This window comes from Lepisosteus platostomus, chromosome 21, assembly GCF_059453375.1.
Source record: "Lepisosteus platostomus isolate fLepPlt1 chromosome 21, fLepPlt1.hap1, whole genome shotgun sequence".
NCBI classification, from domain to species: domain Eukaryota; kingdom Metazoa; phylum Chordata; class Actinopteri; order Semionotiformes; family Lepisosteidae; genus Lepisosteus; species Lepisosteus platostomus.
This window is the reverse complement of record NC_142631.1, coordinates 13804405-13829287: the sequence shown is the minus strand read 5'-3', so window position 1 is coordinate 13829287 and position 24883 is coordinate 13804405. Positions and strand designations below refer to the sequence as shown.

Sequence of the window (24883 nt, the reverse complement as noted above, 5' to 3'; positions counted from 1 at the left end):
TGATGCCTTCATCTTTTGGAGGTATTTTTATTTTGTTTCCCTGTGAGATTGTGCTGTTGTCTTTAAAAAATGTTGGGGTTTTTTCGACGGACACGTCAGGAAATGAAGTTTATCAGTGCTAATGAAGGGTGGCACTGTGGTGCGTTGATTAGCACTGCTGCCTTACAGTTCTGCGACCGCGGGTTCAATTCCTTGGGCACTGTATGTGGACACTATTCTTCCTGTGTTCTTCTGTGGGTTTGCTCCCACTTTCAGACAACATACTAGAGGGGTTAATTGGCTTCTGGGAAAATCAAGCCTGGTTTGAATGTGTTTGTGTCTGGATGTGTCCTGCAATGAACTGGCATGCCACCCAGGGTGTATCCTGTCTTGTGCCCGTTGCTTGCTGGAGTGGGCATCGGTTTCCGCGGGACCCTAAATTAGAAGAAGTGGTTCGAAAATGGACGGATGTCGTAATGAAAAAGAAAATCACATTCATTTAACGGGGCGTTACAGACTTTTTGGTGTGTGGTTTTTGTATTGTTTCTGTTCAACAGACAGCGAGGATAGGAAAGAATTGTCTCCACATCAATTTATTACAATTGAATGACAAAATATAAACAAACTTAGCTTGTTGCTGTTTAATTATGTGCCGCAGAAGTAATGGCTCCACACTTGCAGCACAAACATTTACATTATGATTAAATTTCACAAAGTTTACTCCTCTGTTAAAAGGGACATGTTTACAAAGCCAAATTAGATTCATTCCTAAAATAGGATGTATTTAATGCCTATTCCATTTTGGCACGCAGACTCGCCAATGTACAACAAACACCAGGCAGGAGATGGAAGGATTTGTTAGATAAAGAGTCCAGATTACTGTGGTGTGCTGTATTTTGGGACAACTGCAGACACCGGATTAATAACAGATTATTAATTATTTATTAATTATTATTAATTGCCTCTTTCTAATAATGCATTAGGACCTCTCAATACTGCCCATAGGAGCCTATTCTGTGTGTGTAAGACTATGTGTCCACCATTATTTCTGCTCTTTGCATCCTTCTTATGTGCATACTTTTCTTGCATACTGTTTTCTGAAGGGTTACACTCAGAACAGTTCTTGATCTTCTTGTGACTTGAATCACTTCTTGTGACTGTGACTTACTTGGCAAAGCAGAATAGTCCCAGACCAGTTTCTTTGGCAGAATGATCACAGTCCAGTCTTCCCATCACACTCTGGATTTGAAAGACCAAGTCCAGGTCCCAGCATGGGAAGTCTCATGTATAAAGCCTTGGTGTCAGTGTCTACCTGCTGCCAAACCAATGGAAGAGACCAAAAAAGAGAAGGCCTGGATATAGAGAGCCCAACTACCTGCCTGAGAAGAACGGGCCACGTTTTAGAACTCAAAAGTGGAGAATTTTAGTCATCGGACTGCTGTAAAGCTTGACCTCTCCTGGGTTTATTTTTAAGGAATAAGCATTAATGGCCCCATAAAGGTCCATAGGGCTTTGTACATATGCATTTAAAAAACCATCAAAACTTTTCTCATAATCAGTCTGACTCAGTTTTTCCCTTCAGTGTCGGCATCACTCTCTCTTTGAACCCTGCAACTTTCCTCTCAATATTTCATTCCCAGCCCTCTTGACTGTTCTCGTCTTCACAATACTGGAGAACATGGGGTCCCCTTTGGACTCCTTACCATAAAAGTACAATGAAGGAAACCTGCCTGAGATGCCAAGCTTGGCTGAGAGATGCACAGTGACCACATTGCATTTCCAGGACTGGCACAATCCTCTGAACAGCATCTGATCAGACATACAGAGATATGCAAAAATGTAAAGCAACACAGTGACAAATATGTTACACATAATAATCTTAGCCCCCTGTTTGTACTGTATTTCACTATTGGGGTTTTGTTACTAATATGCAATTAGTCTACAGCAGAGGCTGACTATTATGGTGATTATGTCATCCTTTTAGTACTTTATTAATCCATTTGACTTGACAAATTGTTATGAGAAGCACTTGCAGCCCCTAAGATCACTGTAAAGGAACACCAAGTAGAAATCTGATAAACCATTCCGGTATGCTTCCACACTTTACGGTACACTACAGTTCAGCTCTGTCCTGCAAGTATGTCAAGAAGTAACACAGATCAAGAAGTTATCATCTGACATTGTGTACTAACAAGAGTTAAAATCTGTTAATTAATTGTGTAATGAAGGAAAGTGAGAGCATGCTGGATAGAACATTTCACCTAATGGTATCCGCAACAAGAAAACTCTCTGTGTGAGAGTAGAAGAGCTAGTGATACATGCCTGGGCTTGTCACGCCTGTCTTGTAAGCTGATGCTGTTTTTCACCGCCCGGAATTCCCCATTATCAATTGGCCTCTTGTACTCTTCATTACTGGGCACAAATTCACAGCGGAGGCCTCTGCCTGCTTGACATACTTATTTCAGCTTATCAGTTTTGTGAGCTACTGTTGGCTGTCCCCATATTTTTCCATCTGGCTCCAGTCTCCAGTTTGTTCTGGAGGTAAAAGTATATGATAATCAGAAACAATTTAGGAATCTCCTTTCTGCGTTCTTGGAGGTTTTTTCTTAAATCTCCTTTCTAGCTAACCCTGTATAGTATGTTTAAACACCAATACCAATATACCAATTGAATTCACTTCTACAGAATTTACCATTTTTAGAGCATATTTTATTTTGCTGTTTTAGCTAAATGTCTTTTTGCCAGGTGAGATTTGGAACACCTTTATGAGATGTAAACTGTCAAGCATTTTAGCCTTTGAAAAAAGAAGTAAGAACACCTTGTATGTGTTATATATTAGGCACACGAGCCATACTCCCAAGATGTGACACCGTCCACCATGTTTCTAGTACCCAGAACAAGGGAAATGTATAGATTTCTTAATTGGATATGATTTGTTTGTCTGAGCAGTTTAGACGGAACCTAACCAGCTGAGCAAGAGTGTAGCCCATGGTGAGCGCGTGTCAAATTGAATTTTTTGCCTGCAATGTTTTGTTCTTTTCTCTTTGTACTTTTGGAGTACAAAAAATTAAGGTACATTTTCGTTACATTTAAGGACACAAAATGCTGATATTTCTATTTTAAAACTTCATATGAGTGCAAGGAGGTTTATCTGTAAGAACAGAGCAACACATTCTGTTTTATTTCCACACATGAACATTTTTTTTTACAGTTGTTAAAAACAAATTATGAACAGTGTATTTTAACTTGAAAACATTGTATTTTACATCTGGGAAACGAGTTTCCATTTTATTTAGACGAATGAAAATTATTGTTGTATTAATTAGCTATTGTATAGCAAAGCACGGCAAAATGTGTTGTGTATTTTCTCAGGGAGTTGACAAGGATGAAAACAATATACACACTACAGTTCATATCAGATGTGCAAACCAAAAAAAAAACACAAAACAATCCGTGACTTCTTTTTCAAGTTCTGGGACAAACATTAGGATATCATCTAGATTACTAATACCTCACAATGTCTTACCATTAATATCAAATACCACTTAAACACCAGCTAGATTATAATCAGTATTTCATTTATGCTTTGTGATGGGTTCTTATACATAAAAAAAATAATTTTGATTCTGCTTTTAAAGATGCAGATGTGTGCTCTTTTCAAGACAAGTGTAAATTCAAGAGTTTGCTTCATGTAAAGTCGCAGAAAAGTCAAAAACCTAATTGAATACCAGAATCTGTACTTGCAGCTGATGGTTGACAGTTGTGATCAGTATTCATGGGATGCATTACAACAGGTCCCACTGCATCGGTGCCTGTATTAACAATACATGGGCTATCAACAGGTGGTGAAGGAATTTCCTTAACATGTTTTTCAAATTTAAGCAGTGTTGGCCTGACTGGCAAAACCATACATTTGCGATGCACGTGGTTCTAAAGTCATATGCTTTTGCCTTTTACCTTAACAGTTTTCATCCTCGCTTACAATTCTATTAATTTAACCTGTCTGTTAAAATGTATCAGACTGCCCATAACTTTGAAGAAGTCAGTACTTCATATAAGATGAAAGGAACTTTGTTGGTATTCCAGCAGGTATGGATCCAAACCTAATGCCCGACATCTTTGTGATGTTAATAAAAGTTACCATTATTTCCTTCAGGAAGACAAAGGAAGCTGCTGGTCATGTGAAGGGTGCAGACAGGCTTTAAGGAGAATTGTCAATGCCATATATAATACAGTTAAGAGAAGCCAGGCTTCCCATTGAAAAAGAATTTTAATTAAAAACCAAACAAAAAAAACATGAATGCAAGTCCAGAAAACTGCCTTACTTCCATTTTCCTAGTGCTGTGTGGGAAATAATATTTAACCCAACTCAAAAAAATGTTTGTTCATTGTTGCTCCACTTAAATTAAATTAAATTGCTGGTGAGTCGATCTTTCTAAGAATGGTACAAGACTACAGTCATTATGCAGCATAAGAGCTATTATGGATTTTAAGATTAGGGACTACTGTATGAACAGCAATTCTGAGGATTGCAAATCACCTGTTTCTAATAATCTATATTTAGGAAAGTAACCATTTATAAATTCGACCTCAATGACACAACTCTTGACTCTGATGTTTATCACTATAAGCCAAGGAAGGGGACCAGCACAACTCATTTTGAATACAACCGTAGAGCAGATCCACATTACTAGAATATTAGTGTCTCAGGTATTGACTGAGAAGAAGAGAAAGACATTCTGGAGGAGAAGGGACAGGTTTCTCTGCTCAGTCAGAATGCAGCATGTTTCCTGTAAAGGCAAACACTTCAAACAAAAACAAAACCAACGGTCATTTCTTCTTTCTGTAATTAAATTGCATTATTGTCATAGTTTCCAAAATTCCTGAAGCACTCTAAAGGGCATGACAAGCATGAAAGGCATACTGTAGCGAGACCAATACAAACCAGCAGCTTAGGAAATAGACATCAAAAAGCTAGGAATGTAATGTGTCAGAATGAGATCCTATGTTTTTAATTTTGTTGCTTTATATTCAACCCTTCAGTGATTTCGTAGACCTGTTTATTGTTGTGGTCACAGATTTTTACAGTTAAGTACAGTCTTAACCTAACCAAGCTGGTGAATACGTTCTCAAAATTTTCTTCTTAAAAAAAAAAAGATTTGTGTCTTTTATGCTGTAAGGCGAGCAATGTTACCACATACAGTTTTCTTCCTGAGGCCAATAAAAGACAATAACCAGAAAACAACTGGTTGGTAAAGACCTACTGAGGAAATTGTAAAAGATAACGTGTGTTGAAACAACATGTTAGATTCTTATTTTTTTCTATTTCATTAGAAAACAAATGAAAACAGTTGGGTATCATCATTTGTTAATCAGGTTGGCTCGTACTGTGCACACTTTTCTTTGAAAGTTGTGGTTGTCACACCATTTACCTTATTACCCGCTGCAAATCCAACTGTGGCCTACAATTGGTCTAATATCGACTGAAAAAATGGTGGGTCTAACATTGATACCACTGAAAACTCAGAAATGGCCAGCACGTTTAAAGGGTTTTTCTGTTGTACAGATGGCAAAGGATGCTACAGTATGGACACTCCAATTTGGGTATTGAGCAGTGGTAATTTTACATACATACATGGCTTCTTTACTGGCTGGGTGGCTTTCTAGCCCAAGTTAAATTTGATTCTCTGGTAGGTTGTTCTGAAAAAGTAGCTTCTTGCTTAACAGAGCATTTGTATATGAATAAAAAAAAAATCCATGTGTTTGTGAATTTTTCAGAGATCCTAATTCCAAACCTAGTTAGCAGGGCTGATTACAATGACCCCTTGGCTTGTTTTGAGTAGCTACTCTGAAAACTTGTCAGCATTTTGACTTTCTCTCTGTGATCTCCTGTGAGGTCTCCTGCAATGAGCAATGTTTGGGGCTTTGTCTGCAGAGCTCATTTTTGCATTGTGCTGTAATACACAAGTACTCCAAATCAATCAGTATTCCTGGAAATGCTTTTGTATGGCATATTAGGAAACAGTGGGATCAAAATGGATACACTATATAACTACGTTTTTTGAAAAGCGGTTTTTGGAATGTTTGTATCTCAATAATAGAAAGTGGGATTATGAAGATGCATTCACAGATGATGCTATAACATAAAAACCTTCTGAGGATTTAACTACATCTATAGTGTTTAGATTTAATATCAATATGCTGTTTGTGGTTACTTGTATATATAGTAAGTACTTCCATATTGGAACATCTTGTTGGTGTAGTTTCTGTCCTGGTTTCCATTGTGTTAAGCACACATAGAGAATACAAGGCAACCCCCTGGATGGGGTGAAGCAGTCTTCTTAAAGTCTTCAGTGAGAACTTGAACCCATAGCCAGTCTTGTGTGCAGAGACTTACCTGCTATGGTACACTGCGCCCTTGTTTAGTATTTCCTGTTACTGTAATTATGACAGTGAAATTAATTTAGCTCTATTCAAAACACAGAAATCAAATTTAGCAGCCCTTATTAGCACTCAGGATCAGGTAATAGCAACTTAGACCAGGGATACAGGTCTGAAGACAGTATATCATACTGTACAAGGATACCTTTCAGGTTTATGGTGTCTTTAAAAGCAAGGAGTTCCTGTGAAGTTTGTGAATAAATCTTCATTACCTGTCAACATTTCACAATTTTTAGAGCCATCTAATTGTCAGAGTTCCTCTTTGTTTAAAGTCAGTTATTTCTTACAATATACAATTTTATACAATGTTACAATATTTGTATTACATTGTATGGATATGTATGTGTTTGTTGAGTGTGTTAATGCTTGTGTGGCAGATGTTTTTAAGAACCTTTAAACCCAGTCATTAATTTCCAGCTCTGTCTATATATATATACAGTATAAATATGCACACATGCAGATGAATGCATGTATGTAAAGAAAAAAAAAGTTTAAAAGATTTAAATTGGGTTTGCTGCTCAGTAGTCGTTCTCTTTTAAATCATGGGAGCAAATTGCAGAGTATAATATTACAGGAATTCCTTCAGATCTTCTGAATTATGTCCAAACAATGTACAGTACATGCATACTGTTCACAAGACTGGGAATATTAGTTTGGGAAAGCCTGAGATCTTGTTGCAGAGCCAGAAAGGTCAAAAAGCAGACTCAAAATAAAAAGCAGTGGAATATTTTGGAAGAAAATATGCAGAAACCCCAAGTGAGATGATGGGGGAATGGAGCAATGCTGTCAGTGTCACACGATTCCTCTTGGTGATATAATTAATATATGTTCCTATATTGTAGCATTTACTAAAATCCTTGAACCTGTGCTGAGAACCTATCACTGCGTGATAACAGCACAAATCACACTGAAGTATCAAATTAAACTTCTCAGCTATTGCAGTTGGAAAGAAATGCAATATATAATAGGAGTAGGTTTCAAATGAGGAGCTTTGCCTTTTATAGTCACTATATGCTTTATGCAAGTTTTATCTTATTATGCTGATGGAAGGAATATGAAATCCCCTATTGCTTGAACAGTAAAGGCACGACTGAAAACTTTTACTGTTTTGTAATTAAGTCAAGTCGTTTGTTAAAATTTTGCTTTTTTTAATTTTCATCAACTCGCGACCTCTGGTCTGGTTTTTCAACTAATATCGCCTTCAACCCTGGTTTCCCATCTCTGCAGAGTGACCCACATCTATTTCAGTCCTGAAAAATGCAGAGAATTACCTGGGGACCAAAGAAAGTGAACTGTGGACAAACCCATTCACTTTTCTTGTTTTATATTTGTCAAAAAACAGAATGGAAAAAAAACAATTCTGGATTCCATCAAAGGACCCTGGTTTCTGTAGTTTGGGGTATGTGGGCATTTACTGTATTTGTGAATGAGGATGGAGGGTGCAATGCACCGTTCGTCTTGGTTTATATTTGCATGCCGGAGCTGTATAGTTTGTAAGTATTGTATATCTGGTTTAATCTCTCCTCTGGCTAGCTTATGATGACCCAGGCTCAGCAAAAGACTGCTTCTGGGCCTCCCAGAGAGAGCCCTGTGTGGTACACATGCTATTGCAACAGGGATAGCAGTGGTGTAAGCCTGGCTCTGCTCATCTCTCCTCTTGGATCCTACACAGAGTGTTTGCGTAGGAGTGAGGGGCCTCCTAATGGGATAGAAAGCAGCAGAGATTAAACAGTGATAGTATAGCACTCGGAACGCAGCAAAAAGAAAACGGGTGACCTCTTCAGCATTCACGGCGTCTCATTATTTGAGGAGGCCACGTAACTGCTGAAAAACAGAGCGTTCGCTTTTAGTTTTACACAGTCCAATGGCGAGCAAGGGAGCAAAGGAGCAGCACAGCGCAAGAAGACAAGGTTATCCCAGGGAAATAGGGCAAAGTTGGGTAGAGTAACTCGCTTTCAGTGCAGTCAATGTTCAGGAGTGTATAATGAAAGGTAAACTATGCCAGGCTGAGAGAGTGATCTTAAGCAAATGTTTACAACTGAATGCCTCCCCTTCAAATCTCCCCCCCACCCCCCACACCCCCCTCCCCACACACACCCACAGACACACGCACACACTTGGCACAGCTAGCTGTTGTGTTTTTACTCAACAGTCATTTTTACATGCAGGCAAGTGGTTTTTGTTTGGTCACATTTTTCGGTGTTTAACACTGTTGTTATTTTTGCCTGCTCTATGAATGAGTGCGAGTGCGTGTGCGTGTGTGTGGGTTTGTGTGTGTGTTGCACGCATTGTGGCACAAGTCAGCACTTTCCAGTAAGTGGACTGCATGCCTGGACATATTCCCTCCTGTTTTGGTTGACTTAGAGAGACTAGAATAGAGCCCTCTAAGAGTAAAAAAAAACCCAGAATGGCATTATCCCTGCATAGCTCTTTGTGGTAAAGACATACTTAGTTAATTTTAAATATTCAGATGAGTCCAATTAACTTGATTCTCATCTCTAGTGTTTTCATAGAGAGAGGACTTTCCTAGAGAGGCCGGTATCTCTATAGGGATTATCTAATAGACAGAAATGGCAATATTTCGTTTTCTTCTTAAAATGTAAATTACCAGGTTCATAAACTCCCCCTAAAGACTATGAAGCAACAAAAATTGAATGCACAAAAGGACGGTACTGTTTATCAAAGGCAAACTGTTTTTTTAATGAAATGTTCCAATGAAGCTTCGTTTATTTATTAGTTTTGCCACTAACTAGCATAGACATTCTATAAAACTATAAGGCAAACTGGTTCCCCTGTTGCTAGATTACTTTTGTAAAATGAAGAATACAGTAGGTATATATTACATACTGTACTCCCCAGTATTTTGGTCTGTAAAGTCCGTGCACTACTTAGGTAATAAAGTAAGTGCCTGTCTTTTTATAAAGTTTGTTTATTCCTCAACCATTATGTTTTCCTTAGGGTGGCAGTCATTCCCTTTACCCACCACAACAACAGTGCTTTTAATACTCAACTTCTGTTTATTCACTGTGCGGCTGGGTTGTTTCTAACCATTAAAACGAATGCCCAGATGGAGCCTTGTCATAACCAAAGATGACATTCGCAAAAAGTGAGATCTTGCTCTGCGAGCTAAAATTTCAGTGCATTAGCAAAAGTAACTTATTTTAAACTGAATATTTTTGCATGCTACTTGCTACAGCAATTTCTTTTCTGGCTTTGGATTGGGAAATCCATCAATAAAAGGGGTTTTAAATAAACACCCTACTTATGTGTTCTGTATGTTATCACGAAGATTATAAATTAGATTATGGTAAAATTACATTCATGTTGGACATGGCTGGTACACATTCATGCTTACATATTCATTATTTAGTGCCAAACCACCACTGGGTTAGACTGCATTTGCCAAAATCAAGTGTTTTTTTTTCTGAAGGATTTGTGAATACAACCTTTATTTTCATTTGTTACTACACCATTTGGCAGGAGCTTAAGAAAAAAAGATGAACGACAACAACATACCGTTCTTGTGTCCAATTACTAATGTTACAAAACATTACTAGAGAACAAAAATACACTGATGGATAGAACAACAAAAGACAAACACAATGAAAAATCTGAAGACAAAAAAGGTGTCAAGCAGCCGAGAGTATCATTTACAGTACATGGTTACGTATCCCTGGCCACACACGTATGGTAATAAATGTGCTGAGATAATGTGAGCTGGAAACTTAATTCAGTGCTCAATTGATTAAACATTGAATTTTTGTGAGCAGCCCAGAAATGAGGTTAGCAAATGTGTTTTGTGGTTGCCAGTTTGGAATTGTACAAAAGAAAATCGCAAGAACACAGTGTCAACCAGACTCTGGCACCTCTGAGCACTTGATGAATGTTAAGTACGTCACCGTGAATAATGTGGGTTTCTGCCGACCCAAATATGGCAGGACTGTACTGTTTGGGGTCTAATTGCCCCTCTGACTTGAAAGCCTTGTGCAGGGGCCTCCCGGGAACTTTAAAATATGCGCCACTATGCTCTGGCTTTTAACATGTGAGCGGCTCTTTAGATCTCCTGCACTCCGACAACGGAGCCCTCTATGAGGGCTCATTCACTGAGGGAACCACATGCATGAAAAATGTATGCTTTTCCTTGTGGAACAAGGATGACATTTATTAAAGCTTCAAAAAGAGCAATTGCAGCAGTTTCCCCTGGCGTACATCACGATTGGAAAGGATCTCCATCTCTCTGGGCCTCTTAGGTCTCCCTGGTAGCCCCCCTGCTCCCCTCTGCCCCCCACCTCCTCCTCTCCCCTCACCCTCCCCTCCCCAATCACACGCACACTGACCTACCAGGAACTTTAGAAAGAATGGCTTGGGATCTGGCCAAAAATAAGAAAATGACCACATCATTTTTTGGAAATGACATTGATTGTGCTTTTAAATGACCTTTTTTTATTAATGTTTCTTCTATTGCAAATAAACCCTGGGCGTCAAAGAGTTCTTACATTCATGTCTCCATCCCAGGACGTGTAGTTCTGCAGGCCTTCATATTATTGCTTATTTGGCTGAAACTTTTATTCAAAGTGACTTACATTTGTACCCAATTATGCAGCTGGGTATTTTACTAGAGTAACCTGAGGAAACTGGACTTCAGGGGTATAACACACAGTATTGAACCCCCAACCCTCCCTTTTAAAGCCCTAACCAATTCTGACCACTGCTACCTTTAGCGAATCTTATGACTTAAGTCTTGCTCAAAATATGTTTTTTTTTCTGGAGGTTGTTTTGTGATTGCTGTCACTGTTTTGTTTTTTATACGCATGATGAAATGTTTTTTCAGTTAACTAATTGGACAACTTCACAGAGCTATTGCTATAATGTAATCTGAAATAGCACCCCTCCTGTTGAATGCTGGGCCTCTTTCGAAAAGGAGTGCCCAGCTAGCTGTGGTTTTGCTTCCATTCAGACCTAACCAAAAGCAACAAACTCATTTCATCTTGTGGCTTCACCAGGGAACAAGTACATTGCTGAATTTACTTTGCCTGTGGTGCCATCTCACTTAAAAATCCCACTGAAATTCAGCAGTTTTGTAATTCATCTCACCTGCCTTAATTTTTGAGATACAGTACAATACAAATACAGTGTACTCTTATGTAGTATTTGTCACACCTTGGCATGCTTTTGCTAAAATTAATTCAAGGTGTATTCGGAAGCAAAATCCAGTTACACTTCATTACAAATGGAACATCTAAAACATACATTTTCCATTGCCTATAAAACAATCTAGTGTTCTGAAGTTTCTGATGTTAGTTGGGACAGTTTCAAAAATTGGAAGACTAGAAGCTGAAAGGCCTGTGAAAAACTAGATTTCTTGCCAGATTTATGGGGTTCCTGGGTCCTACTGTACTTTCTCAGATCTCACTGAACAATCTGGTACATATACAATATAACAAGCAGATAGATGGGTCCTGACCCATGAAGGCCTTTATATGTTATACTGTAGCTCAGGGTTTAGCAACTTTAGGCCTGGACTGGAAACAGCATAACGCTAATTGGATTGAGATATGACATGTTCAGACTAATAAGTGGAAAGCTGCTGTCAGCATCAGTTGATCTAGGTCAGGAGTTGAGCTAGGAAGGTAAACTCTGCTCCCGAGCACTGTGTTTGTTTCTAGTTATAATTCCATCTCAGACGTTGATGACTTCATTCAATCAATTCAGGGGATAGGAAGTCAGATCAGCTGTGTTTTCCAGGTTTTAATCAGATGCTAATTGAAAGGCGTCTCTAAAAACTGCAGAAAGCTGGCACTTTAGATTCCTTGATAATGCACAAGCAACCGATGCACAAACCTTAGTACTGGAGTGATGGTGATGTCTTTGCAACTTGGCGGCAGCATTTTGAAAAGGCTGGATCTTGTTTGTCATTTTAGTTCAAAAACAATAATAACAAAAGTTCAAATTAAATTTTACCATATAGTTGTTGGATATAGTGATATATAGATATGGATATATATAGATATCTAGTTATGGATATACAGTTGTGTGCTACAGATACTACTTATAGATTTACAGTATGTCTAACTTACAAGCTATAGAAAGGGCAAGCTTCTTTCAGAAATGAAGACACCTAAGACAGCAGCTAGGCGATGAAAACACTGCATGGACAGAACGGGATTTTGAAATCATTTGTAGGGAACTCTCCGAAATTTTGCTGTCGAAATACAAAAGCCAAAAATGCATCCTTAAGTCAAGGAAGCCTTTTTTTAACTCCTTTTTGGTTCATCCCCATACTGCAGGATGTTTATTTTGCTTCAGTGTTCTGGTGCGTTTTTTTGCTTTGGCATACTGCATTTTTTCAGCTACATGTGTTTACCTTTATTATATAAACTAGGATACAGTTTGTTTTTAAACTGGTGTCTACTGCCAATGTCGGAAAGAAGAGGAACCTGAATCAGAGGTGCTCAGGACATGTAAAAGCCATCCAGTTGTCTGATGATGTTTCTCATATTCAGGTGGGGGGAAACAGTCCTCCTCCTTCATTAAACAGACAGGTTTCATTTTGATCAGACAGCAGAGTATTTCTCATCTTCATGGGAAACCTGTATGTTTTTCTTAATCGTCCTCCACTGGCCCCTGTTGTGCTTCTGTGCCCTTGCCTGTAGGAAGTGCTGAGACATGCCGTTACGCTTTGCTCCTTATGGGATGAAGTAGCTGCAGTGCGCAGTATCAGGCTCACACCTTTCTGAACCACCCCGGTATATAATCATATATCCATTTTGTGTAATTGGCTGAACTTTCATTCTCAGCGGTAATTGATGTTTTCTTAATACCCGTACTTGTATTCCGTGCTTCCTTTTGTTTTCCTGTGGTCTCTTACGTGCAGAAACCTGCATTATATGGAGTTTTTTTGTTATCAGATGGCATTCCAGGGGCATTGTTTCAATGCTGTTTCCAGAGAACCCTTCACTGTTTGACATTGGGGTCCCCTGTGTTTCCCTTAGGCCCCCCGGATGTAGAGCAGGCTTGCGAGCCGAGCGTCCGGACCTGGAGCCCCAACTCAGGGATGGAGTCCAGCAGCGTTGGGCCTCCCTGCCCCCTTCAGGGCTGCATGCTCCAGCTGGAGTTCCTCTACCCACTGGTGCCCGACTCTATCACCTTCTGGGTGACCTTCTTCTCCTTTGAGGAGACAGCCCCGCCCGCCATCCACAACATCGTGCTCCTGACGACAAGCGGCAACAACATGTCCCTGGGGCCCAGCAGCGCCTTCTGCGACATCCCCCTGACCATCAAGCTCAACATCCAGGAGGAGGTGTACGGCGTGCAGGTCTTCACCTCCGAGCAGCACCTGGAGATCGATGCCACCCTGCTCACATCCAAGCCCGAGAGCCCTCCCTGCGGGCAGTGCCGGCCGCTGAGATACAAGCTGCTGCGCGAGCCCCCGTTCTCTCACGCATCGCAAGGAGTGATCGTCTCGGACCCCAGCCGGAGATATGTGGACCGGTGAGTACCGCCCACACTCTGGCACACAGCCTCCGAATAGCTGGGGTTCGTTAATTACTGTATGTTGTGCTTGTTCTGAGCGTCTTCGATTAGCAGGAAGGGGGGGAAACGAAACTCATAAAGAAATGTTTAAACTGCAAGCAGAGCCTCTTACGTTAATATGCTGAAAGATTTGTGAGAATACAAACATTTTTCTTTTCTACTTTGGGTGAAACCCCGTTGCAGCAGGAGAATTCTCAGTGCGGCCATTCTTTTTCTCCCTCATTCTTTACTTTTGTCATCGTCTCTATCAACTCTGAAGATCTAAACATCACTCTTGCCCTCTCCTGAGCAGGAAGCAGTTAATACTGCCAGGGAGCGACACACACACAAACAATCAGTATAGTATTGTTTTAATTATACTGCATACTCTCAAGCTTGGATGTGACAAGAAACAGTTGCTGGTAACAATGTGGAGTTATATTCCTGAGAGACCACATTAATCTAAGCAAAATGTTCACCAACAAGTGGTTTGCAGTTATCATATTTTCAGCCCTGTGTATTATTTGAGGTAAAAAAAATAGCAACAAATGAGTTACAGATTTTGTGTTTTCATAATACATTTAGTGAAATGTTCACATTCCTTTTAAATAAGGTACTGCGTTAGTCCTTATCGTGTTGTAATTTCAGACGTAAACCCCCTCAAAAACAGTTTAGTTAAAAAAAACCTCTTTTTTAAAATACACATTTTTTCCATATTGAATAAACTGGCACGTGTACAAGTTCTGAACTGGGTCATACTGGAAATATACCCCCCCCCCCCCGCCCCCCAACTCCTTCAACTGCGGCAGAAAATCTTATTTTTCTTTCAGGAAGAGTTCTGTTTCTCCAATAAACTTTTTAATCTCAGTGGCATGGATCCAAGGAAAATAAATTTAAGGATGCCACAGCAGCAGACTGATCGAACTGATATGACTGTCACTTTAGGAGGCTGTAAAATGGGAGGCTGCCAATGAGCCAGTAAGATTTTTTAAAGCTACTGTACTAATCTTTTATATGTAATCTTTTTTATTTAATTTAGAAGGCTACTTCTCTTTTATTTGATATGAACTGGTAGGAATTCGCTTTGTAACAAAGGACTGCAAAAGGAATCTGATATCTGAATTTGGGTGTAATCACAACTCTTGCAACTTAAAAATCATGCGTTATTCGACCAAATTGTGTCCAACTGGGTATCGTGACTCGACAGATCATGAGAGAAAGTTAAATTAGTTAATTTCAGTCATGAGTAATGTCAAAGTAATGATTCTTTTTTAATGTATATTTCTTGTGTGGAACAATGTATCACAGAGGATATTTTTTTCTTGAGTCACTCTTAGGATCTACATACTGTATAGATAGCTGGTGGATGTCAGACAGAGGAATTAAATAAACTGTGAAGTGTGGTAATTGACACATATAAAAAGAAACATGACCAATGACTTGTATATATATACACCTATATATATAAAACTGGAGGTTCCACCACAGTACAAAAACAACATCTGCACCTCTGAAAAAAATTGGCATCAAAAGAAATAAACAATGAGTAGAGGACTAAATTTCACCGCTGTTGGTTTAAATTTTTTTTAGAAAGCACCTGTTAATATGGCAATCTTTGCAAACTGAGCTCAAGACACACAGTCACACGCACTAAGACCGTGTGTGGAAAAATTAACAGGCTTCAGATTCCTCTCCGAATTTCAGCTGCACGTGGATGTGCTTTTGTTTTCTGAGGCTGAAATGCTAGTTAAACTTTAAAAGAGAAAAGCCACAATAATTATTACAGTTTTCCGACAAGCTGTTTAAGATGTTTCTTATTACTTTTGGAACCTTCAGCCTATTAGGAGCATGGTTGTGGCCCCAAGATCAAACATTAAAAGTGTTTATAAAAAACATTGCTCATTTTGGGATTTTTGCAGATTAGTATCCTTCCTTAATATACATTCTGTGAGTGTGGTCATGATGCAAAAAATATGCAATAACCAGTTATCAAGCCTGTGCTAAATGTCCAGTAGAGTAGGTTTACTCTATTGAATGGCCCAGTATTTGCTTTAATGGACTTCACTAATCTTTAAATCTCAGTTTGAGCTTTGAATAGGCATGGCTTTATCCATCTGGGTGAAGAATCCTTTAGAGATAGTATGCCACATGTGCCATAGGTAGTCAATTTGGACAAATTGATTACTAGTTGAGATGGTCAGCATCAGGCTGTTAAAACTTGTAACCTTATTTATAGTATTCAGGAGACTGGGCTCAATCTTTAATATGTTCAGTATTTTAGCTCTGTTCACATTATTTGCAGAAAGCGAGATGACATAGATATGTTTTATGCCCTTCTCCTGATCAGTGCTTTTCAGTTACTTTATCCCTGACTTGCTTTGGAAGCTCTTTAGTCTACATGGATGAGCCTCTGCAAGAAATTCACTGCCTGACCGAGAAACCTCACAGAGACAGGTATTTTAATTCAGAAATAAAGGAAAACACTAGTATTGCATACAGACAGAAGCCACTCAAATAATGTTGTGGCTTGGTAAGGTAATTTTGTATACCTACAGTATTTTAATTTAGGTTTGCCATGGCAAAAATGTTTGAATACATACTTTATACAATCAGGAGTTTTCTTTCATATTGTCTACTTCCTTCTTTATTTATTTTACTTTGAACAAATATTAATTGCTACTTCAAAATGGCATGACTGCAAGATTTAAAGCAAAAAATTTGAAAACTGTGCAAGTTCTGAATACTTTTACTTTTGCAAAGCACTATATATAGGCTAAATATCTGCCATCAGAGACAAAATGAGTTTTGGAGAAAGATATAAATTCTGGAAAAACTGACATATACCATCAAAACAGATTTCATTTTTTTCCTACAGCAGAAAATGAGTGTCCTGTGCTTATTCTATAACGTCAGGAGTTATTTTAAAACCAGAGCTTTGTTCTTAAGGTTGAGAATATAAATTGCCTTTTTTGATTTTCTCATCACCTAATGAACCAGTTAATTTGATTTTACCAATCCAATATTTAAAGATAGATTCTCAGCCTTGAGTGGAATGCTTACATTTGTTTATGAAAACAGCCACACAGCAGTGATGAATGATGTGCCAGTCAAGCAATTATTGAGAAACAACAGGATCATTTAGAGCGAAAGAGAAAGGGATTGAGTGATTGCAGTGAACACAAACTATAAACTACACCTGAGCAATACTCCTGAGGATGAATGCTCGTAATGTGATACATTGCCAAATCCCAGAAAATATGATGCCGATTTTTGATTTTGCCGATTTTGGAATGTGCCCCGAATGTGTCTGATGCAAACTTTCTCCTGTAGCTTGTTCATTCATTTTTAAGCTTCTGCTATTTTCCCTTTGAGAAGTCTAGCCAACAATTTTAAATATATGGTACTCTATAGACTAATGACAGTGCTGGCTTTGCCAGCAGTTAAAATAAAGAATCTTCATTGCTTTGTTACTTTTGAACGCAAGGCAGATTGAAGGAGCTCCAACACCACATTAATATGAACCTGCCCGGCTCCTCACAGCTGTTTTCAATACAGCTGGAGAGCTGAACAGCAGCAGTCTCTGTGTCATGAAGGACCCGCACGTCTCTTTCAATTAGCAGTCAGTATGATTTTTACTGGGAACGTTACTGTTAAGAGGTGCCAGGGTAGCCAATGTACTGTATAAAAGTCTGCATGTAGCAGGCTGGTAGTGTAAACCAGTGAGGATTATGAATTGTGCCACAGGTGCATAACACAGATAGAGAAGACCTCCAGTATTGTTCAGGTTACTGCCTTCATACATATTTAGATAGTTTCTTCATTTTCATCTTTAAAAATGTTACATTTCTGTGAATTTGTTTTTCGAAAGTAATGATACTTTGCATAAATCAACCTTTTTCCAGTTGAACAAGCTGACATTTAACTCTACGATACAGTGCTCACAAAGGTATAGCACCTTCAGGTATATCATATTAAAACCTTGGAACAAAAAGAACAACAAAAAAAAAACTATCACCTGGCTCACATCCTTGTTGGTGGCACAGATTGGCAAACCACCGGGATCTCTGACAAAAATGATTTGATTATAATACAATCAACGTAAACGAGAACCGCTAGACTGTTCAGCTAACAACAGCTAAAAGTAAAATTCAGGCATGGTAAAGTACATGTCATTATTGCCAAAACGGCAGAAAACTATGACCTCTAATTATGGTGGAGTGTACACTGTTACTTCCCTGGCAATGGACTGCAGAAATGACTGCACATATTGACAATGGTCACCTTTACTTCCAGTCACAGGCTATGCTGTTTTATACTTACAGCATCATCGCCTGTTGACCTGCATGAAAGCCAGTATTGTACTGTTTGATTCTTCCATCTTTCTAAAACATCTCCCCAAAATGGCTTGAAGTGACGACACAGCACCTCTTGTTTCCCATAAAGATCTACCTGGACACCTACCACACACAGGCTGCCATCCTTTAAAAGGCACTTTAATGCTGATGTGAAACAACCACCACGTTTTGGGGTGAGAGAGTGTTTGTGCAGAGTCCCCACGGTGTGCCAGGGAAGCCCATCAACAACTGTTTAGAATTATTTTTTTTATTTTAGAATTATGCAGTAGTTGTTTTTGTTTTTTTCTCTGTGGGTGAAGTAGTCTTACATTCCAAAAAAAAAACGTTTTATAAGATGACTTGTTGGCCATATACAATTTCTTGTATTAGGAATTTGGCTTTTCGCATACACCAGCTTGCTCTCCATGAGACACACAAACAGGGAGAGAAGCTTGGGGTCAGAGCGCCGGGTCAGCTATTATTACAGCACTCCTGGAGCTGTTGGGGTTAGGGTTAGGATATAATATATAGGATTGGATATAATTAGGTTAAGGGCCTTGCTCAGGGGCCCGACGGAGTAGGATTCCTCTACCGGCCGCGAGATACGACCCAGCAACCTTCCAGCCACAGGCGCAGATCCTGAGCCACAGAGCCCCCGCTCCACCCCTTCAAGTGTTTCTTTTGAAAGAACAAATGCCTCCCTGAAGCCATGGGTTTAACAAACAGAATTACCTAATTCATTTTTAGTTGATAAGGCTAGTTTGGGGTTTAAAAGCATCATGAGAATATTTCTAATTTTGACCCTGGCAATGCAGTGCAGACTGAAAGATTGCTTTGATTTGTTTTTAATTTGTTAAAGCATGAAAGTGAATGAGCAGACAAAATCAGGGCTTGACCTCAAAATGTCTTACAGGACTTAATGTACTTCCATTACTTATTCCTGGCTAGCCTTGCCTTTAGAATCCCAACAATGTGGAAATAAATAACGTTATAATTTCTAAAGCATAATCATTAGGCAGTAGTTCTTTTTTTGTGGTAGAGTCTTTTTGACTCTGCATTTTGGTGGGGTTTTATTTTCTTCATGAGCAGGGGATTACTGTATGTTTACTTCTGCATTTTTCTGAAAAGGAATACCTTCACCCCAGGTGAGAACAAACCAGAAACAGTTCAAGTAGGTAGCTGCATCATCATGTGTAGGCTGAGTGAAGGTTTTTGCCGTGCTGAAAAATAAAAAAGAAACAACGTTTCAGCATGGAATAAACCTTTACTTCTTCCTTGACAAACCAGAAACGTATAGCTAATGAAGCATGTTCTGTCAGAATTTGTGTTGTCTTTGCTTTTCAATTACCGGGTCTAACTTTGCTTCACCAGGCTGCTTCTAAAGTCTGTGATGGTTTTATGTATCATTTCATATGAATGCTTGTAAGAGCTCTGAGGAGATTTAATGAAATTTTATAACCCACGAAGAGACTGAAAAAAGGGTTAAATTTATCCATTTAAAAGTTGGCTAATGTAAAAAAGACTCTTTAAATAAAACTTCTCAGAAGAGCAGGAAGCCCGGGCACCTGACCTCTCCCTGTTGGAGATGGAGTCGGAGGCCCTTGAGTTGGGTTAATTAAAAATGTGCGTGAAAGCTGAACACTACCTTGCTGACCACAGCCTTAATTAAACAAGAACAGATTTACCTTTCCTGGAAACAGAAGCAGCAAGGGTCCTCCAGACATGCTGTAGTCTCCTGTTTAAACATGTGATTATCTGCCATGCCATTTATACATTGGTATAATCTTATAAAATCTAGAACGTTCATTACTGGAAAACATAAACAGACAAATTCAATCTCAGATTGTGTTTCCAAAGGTCTGCAACATTTCCATCATCAGCTGAGCCCCCAATGTGACGGTCGTAGATTTCCTTGCAGTTTCTTTCTTATGTATTAACTTTAAACAGAAACAGACCACTTGTCATTGATTCTCGCAAAAAGAGAGCATAGATCACTTTCACAAGTTTCTTATAAGATTGCTGCACAGATTTTTACTACAAGAGGAATATTCCCTTCCAGTAATACTTGAAGAAGGTCTTGCATTATTTCTACTGTCTTATTGACTTATTGTCTTCTGTATTTCACCAATTATATCTATATCATTAATTTCATTGTTGAATATTTTTCTTAATCTGCTGTCTGATTGCACCAAGCTACAGTTTATGACCAACGTGACTCTCAGACCAGTGAAGACTTCCACATCCACTGCCTTGTAACAGTTGTGGAGAGTCACTGTCAGGTCTGGCTGCCTCCAGCATGCATCCCGGCTAGTACGAAGATGCCATTTACAGATAGTTATCACTTTGGAATTTGCATTTGATCTAGTAATAGGTAACATCTGTCATCAACTGTAAGTTACTTACAATTGACAGTAAAGGGTCCCAGCCGTGACTTCTTCTTGTGTCTGATACAGTAAAGGAAGACACTCTTTCAAGCCGCAGCACATTATTTTAAGTTTACCCTGTCAATCTGCCTTGCCAAGTTCAAACTCCCCCAAGTCTGAATTCCACCATCATCTTGGAGACAGAAGTTATCCAGAAGGTCCATTCACTGCCCCTTTCATATGGCTTCTGCTCAAAATACTCCGAATAACATTATCAGGTTCTCACACAAGTTTGCTATGCAAATAAATCATAAATGTTTATTTTTACAAGACTTCGATTTTGGAAAATCATTTAAAAACATACAGTAATTCTCAAATTGCAACATTGGATGATGTAGATTAGAATCACAGATCAGATGTTGATATAGGTATGTAGCAACCAAATCAAGTCTGTAGATGATACCAACATTGGACAACTAACAAATTCTGTAGAAGGTGCAAAAGCAATTTAAAAGCATCAAGGCAGGCCTGGGCAAACACCTCATAGATTACACTTAATGTAGGCAATGAAGGGTCTTACATGTATAACACACCGACAAAATGGGAAGCACTGAGTTTGAAGAGGCTATGAGAAAGACTTACTGTGGTGTTTTATTGACTATAGTAAATTTTTTATTGATATAGTAAAATGAATACAATTTAACTTAAGGGATGTAATGTTAAAACTGTGACATGTGCTAGTCATCATCATTTAGAATATTATGTACAATTTTGGTCACATTTGGTCCCAAAAAGATATTGCTGCTCTGGAATAAGTTCAGAGAAGAGTAACCAAAGACATTCTTGGACTCAATGGAGTGCCAAAAAGCAACAGGCTAAAATAAATGAACCTTTTTAGTAGTGGACAGAAAAACTATGAGGAGACCTGCTTAAAGTAGGACTGTAAGAACACCATTTAATCAGATTTAATGGTGGTCCCTCAGTCACAGATGTGACATCCATATTGGTGTTGTCTGCTAGATGGTGACTATTTTCTTTACTTTTTTATGTATTTTTATGTCTTTTCCACTTCATGCTTCATCCTTTTCCATGCCACAGCTTAAAACTAGTTTCAAGGCATTTCTATATTTTCACAGCGACTTTCCCATTTTAAACACTTATATTCCTTATCACTTTCACTGTCTTTTGAACAAAAAAAAATGGAAACAGTCCAAAAGTGTTCTGCATATGACCACAGAACCTCTCCTGGTGTTAGTTTAGTTCTTGCCAATTCTACATAAACACTTTTGTCTTCAAACCCTGTCATTTTGACAAACTGCTGTCCTTCATCCTCTCATGTTTTGTCTCCTCCCTGAGCCTCTGGAGACAGAACTGCCCATAGGTGGTTTGGCAAAGTTAGCAATAACAGCTTTACTCTGTCCTACTCTGCAAACTGATAGACAACCCTAGTCTGTTACACCTTATTTAAATGCTCAACATAGATTCTTCTTTTTATAATCTACTTTCTAGCTTTAATTTTGTCTCTATATCTACCAGTAGTAGTTGCATCTACAGAGGTCACCATCAGTTGCAACATTTCTTGGAGATCAGTCTAATCTGCGTGTATTTAAACTGCTGATCAGCATAGCTACATTCTTAACCATCAAACACCATCACAGTCTCAAATCAAATCTGTATCTGTATTTGAGGTAGAGGGAATCATTGAGCTTCAACCAGCTACCATGACTACCTAAATTTCCTTAGTTCACTTTCACATTTCTGTTGCTCATATTCATGTTAACAAGCTACATTCTGTTAGTGCCATGCAGGTGTTGGCCTATAAACTTTGCATGTCTTTCCGCAAATATAATTTCTTAATAATAACAACAAATAAATAATTTATTTCACTTCTCTGGACATGCTAGTCAAAGCTCTGTACAGGTAATGGCGACTCCCCTTCACCAATGTGTAGCTCCCACCTTGATGATGCAACAGCAGCCTAAGTTCGCCAGTATACTCACCACACACCAGCTATCAGTGGGGAGGATAAACAGAGTTATGAAGCCAATGCATAGATTGGGACTATTTGGAGGCTATAATTGGTAATGGCCAGGGGGGATTTAGCTAGGACCAGAGGTAACACCCCTACTCTTTTCGAGAAATGGTCTGGGATTTTTAATTACCATGGAGAGTCAAGACCTTGGTTTTACATCTCATCCGAAGGACAACACCTTTTTTTTTAAAGTAAAGAGTCCCCAACCCCAACCTAAAATGGGGCATTAAGACCCACTTAGACAGCAGAGTGAACTGCTGGTCACACTAACACCTCTTCCAGCAGCAACCTTAGCTTTCTCAGGAGGTCTCCCATCCAGGTACTGGCCAGGCTCACACCTGCTGAGCTTAGCTTCAACATTAGCTTCTTCATTTTCTCTCTTTCATTTCTCAGGTGGACAGTATGGCTGATTAATTGTTTTACCGTTCTGGATTTGTCCTCTATTCCTTGGTTAATTGATAGTTATATCATGATTGTCTTATATTGAAGTAAGATTCCCATTTTAAAGCTTTTATTCTTTTAACCTTTTGACGTTCTGTTTCATGCGTGTTTACTTTAGTATCAGCACAGTCATAAGGCAATACATCTGATACTTATTATAAAACCAGTCAAAGAAATACATTCTTCCATTATCCTATTTTGTTTAGTTAAGGATTTACTTTTTCACCTGCTGTAACAGGACCAAATAGATCCAAACATTTAAAATTTTCCTGTTCTGTTTGTGTCAGATTTGCCATACTTGCTTTGTGTATATATCCCTGTGGGAGTTCATTCAATAATCCTTCATTTTCTTATTGGCACTGGTTCAGTCTTTGTGTACTTAAGGAAAATATGTATTACATTTGGTTGCTTCTGTACATGACTAGAATGGGAAATACTTCCACAAAATAATGATAAATGTTTGATGATTTGATGGAAAAAAAATTGATGTCTTCTTGAAATAGTGAGATAGTACTTAGTATGTCTAACTGAATTCTTCACACACTGGTTTGCAGAGCTCAGTAGGACAAACCTGGCTCTGCGTGCACTCTGTTCCCAATGAGTAGCATGAAAAACAGCGACAGTGTATTAACTTTAAACACAGGTTTCAGAAATGAGGAAATGCATAATCTGATCTCCATTGCAAAAACAGGAGCTTAAGTGTGTGATGGATGGCCTGTATGCTCTCTTGTCAAAAGAGATGAAGTGCTTCAGAACACTTTGCAGAGCTAGGTCATGTGGTTGGAATGACTGTTCTGAAGATGTGAAGAAGGCATAAAGAGAACACGGATTGTAGGATATCTGCAACAAATCATTGCCACTCCATTTGGTACAGTTGGCTTAATAGGACAAAATGACTTGGCTCAGTTTGAGAGCAGACAGAAGTGAGCTGTATATGATGTAGGTCTGACTGTTATAACATTAGTGTTCAGCTATTGTCAATCATCAATTTATCAAACCCAAGAACAGTTGCTGGTCTTTTTCTCTACACACATACCTTAGATTTCCATAACTGGTTGTATACATTTTCTCATACAGTATCAATACACATTTTATATATATATATTAATATTTAGTATCTTGTGGCATGTACATCCTGTTCTTTGTAGGATTCACATATATCTCTTAGTCCATCATTACATGCACAAAATAATCATGTTTTGAATACTGACCAACTTATATTCATAAACTTTTATTTGTACAATGTTTTGTACCATTAAACAGCATATGGTATCATCTGAAATCGACTTTGGAATATATACATAAATGCACAGAATGTAACAGAGCTTCCAGTTCTGATGGAAGGGAGAGGGGTATATTTTCTTAAGACTTGTCTGGTATCTGGTATATCTGGTATCTATGAAAGTGCTTCTTGAGTTACAGTGATTAATGGTGTCATGACATTTTTCAATCTGATAAGCACCTTCTTTCCTGAGAATCCCACATATTTGGTCAGGAAGTACTTTAAGGCTCCATAGGGAATGCATTGAAATTAAAACACACAATTTTCTACCTTGCTCTTTAGACTTTTTTCATTTGTGTACTAATTGTCTGTTTCAAAACACCTGTATCAAGGCCCATTGACAATTGGCAAAATAAATATCAGCACAGCTGTTACAGCCTTCAAGAACAGCTTTTGGAAGAGCTCACAAAGTACTGAAGCAAGCTGAAGTGAACACTTTCACATCTAATTGGGCACTGAGTGGGTACACCGTATAAAATCCCATCTGACATCATCCCAT

At 38.7% G+C, this 24883-nt stretch overlaps 1 protein-coding gene across 1 annotated transcript in view; it reads left to right on the top strand.

The window, feature by feature from the left end:
• LOC148644055 (pappalysin-1-like) overlaps positions 1 to 24883 on the top strand; it is a 212110-nt gene that overhangs the window by 40992 nt on the left and 146235 nt on the right. The window contains exon 7 of the mRNA XM_088614558.1: positions 13413 to 13911. Within this exon, the coding sequence (XP_088470684.1) occupies positions 13413 to 13911 (499 nt within the window). The remainder of the gene's footprint in view (positions 1 to 13412; positions 13912 to 24883) is intronic.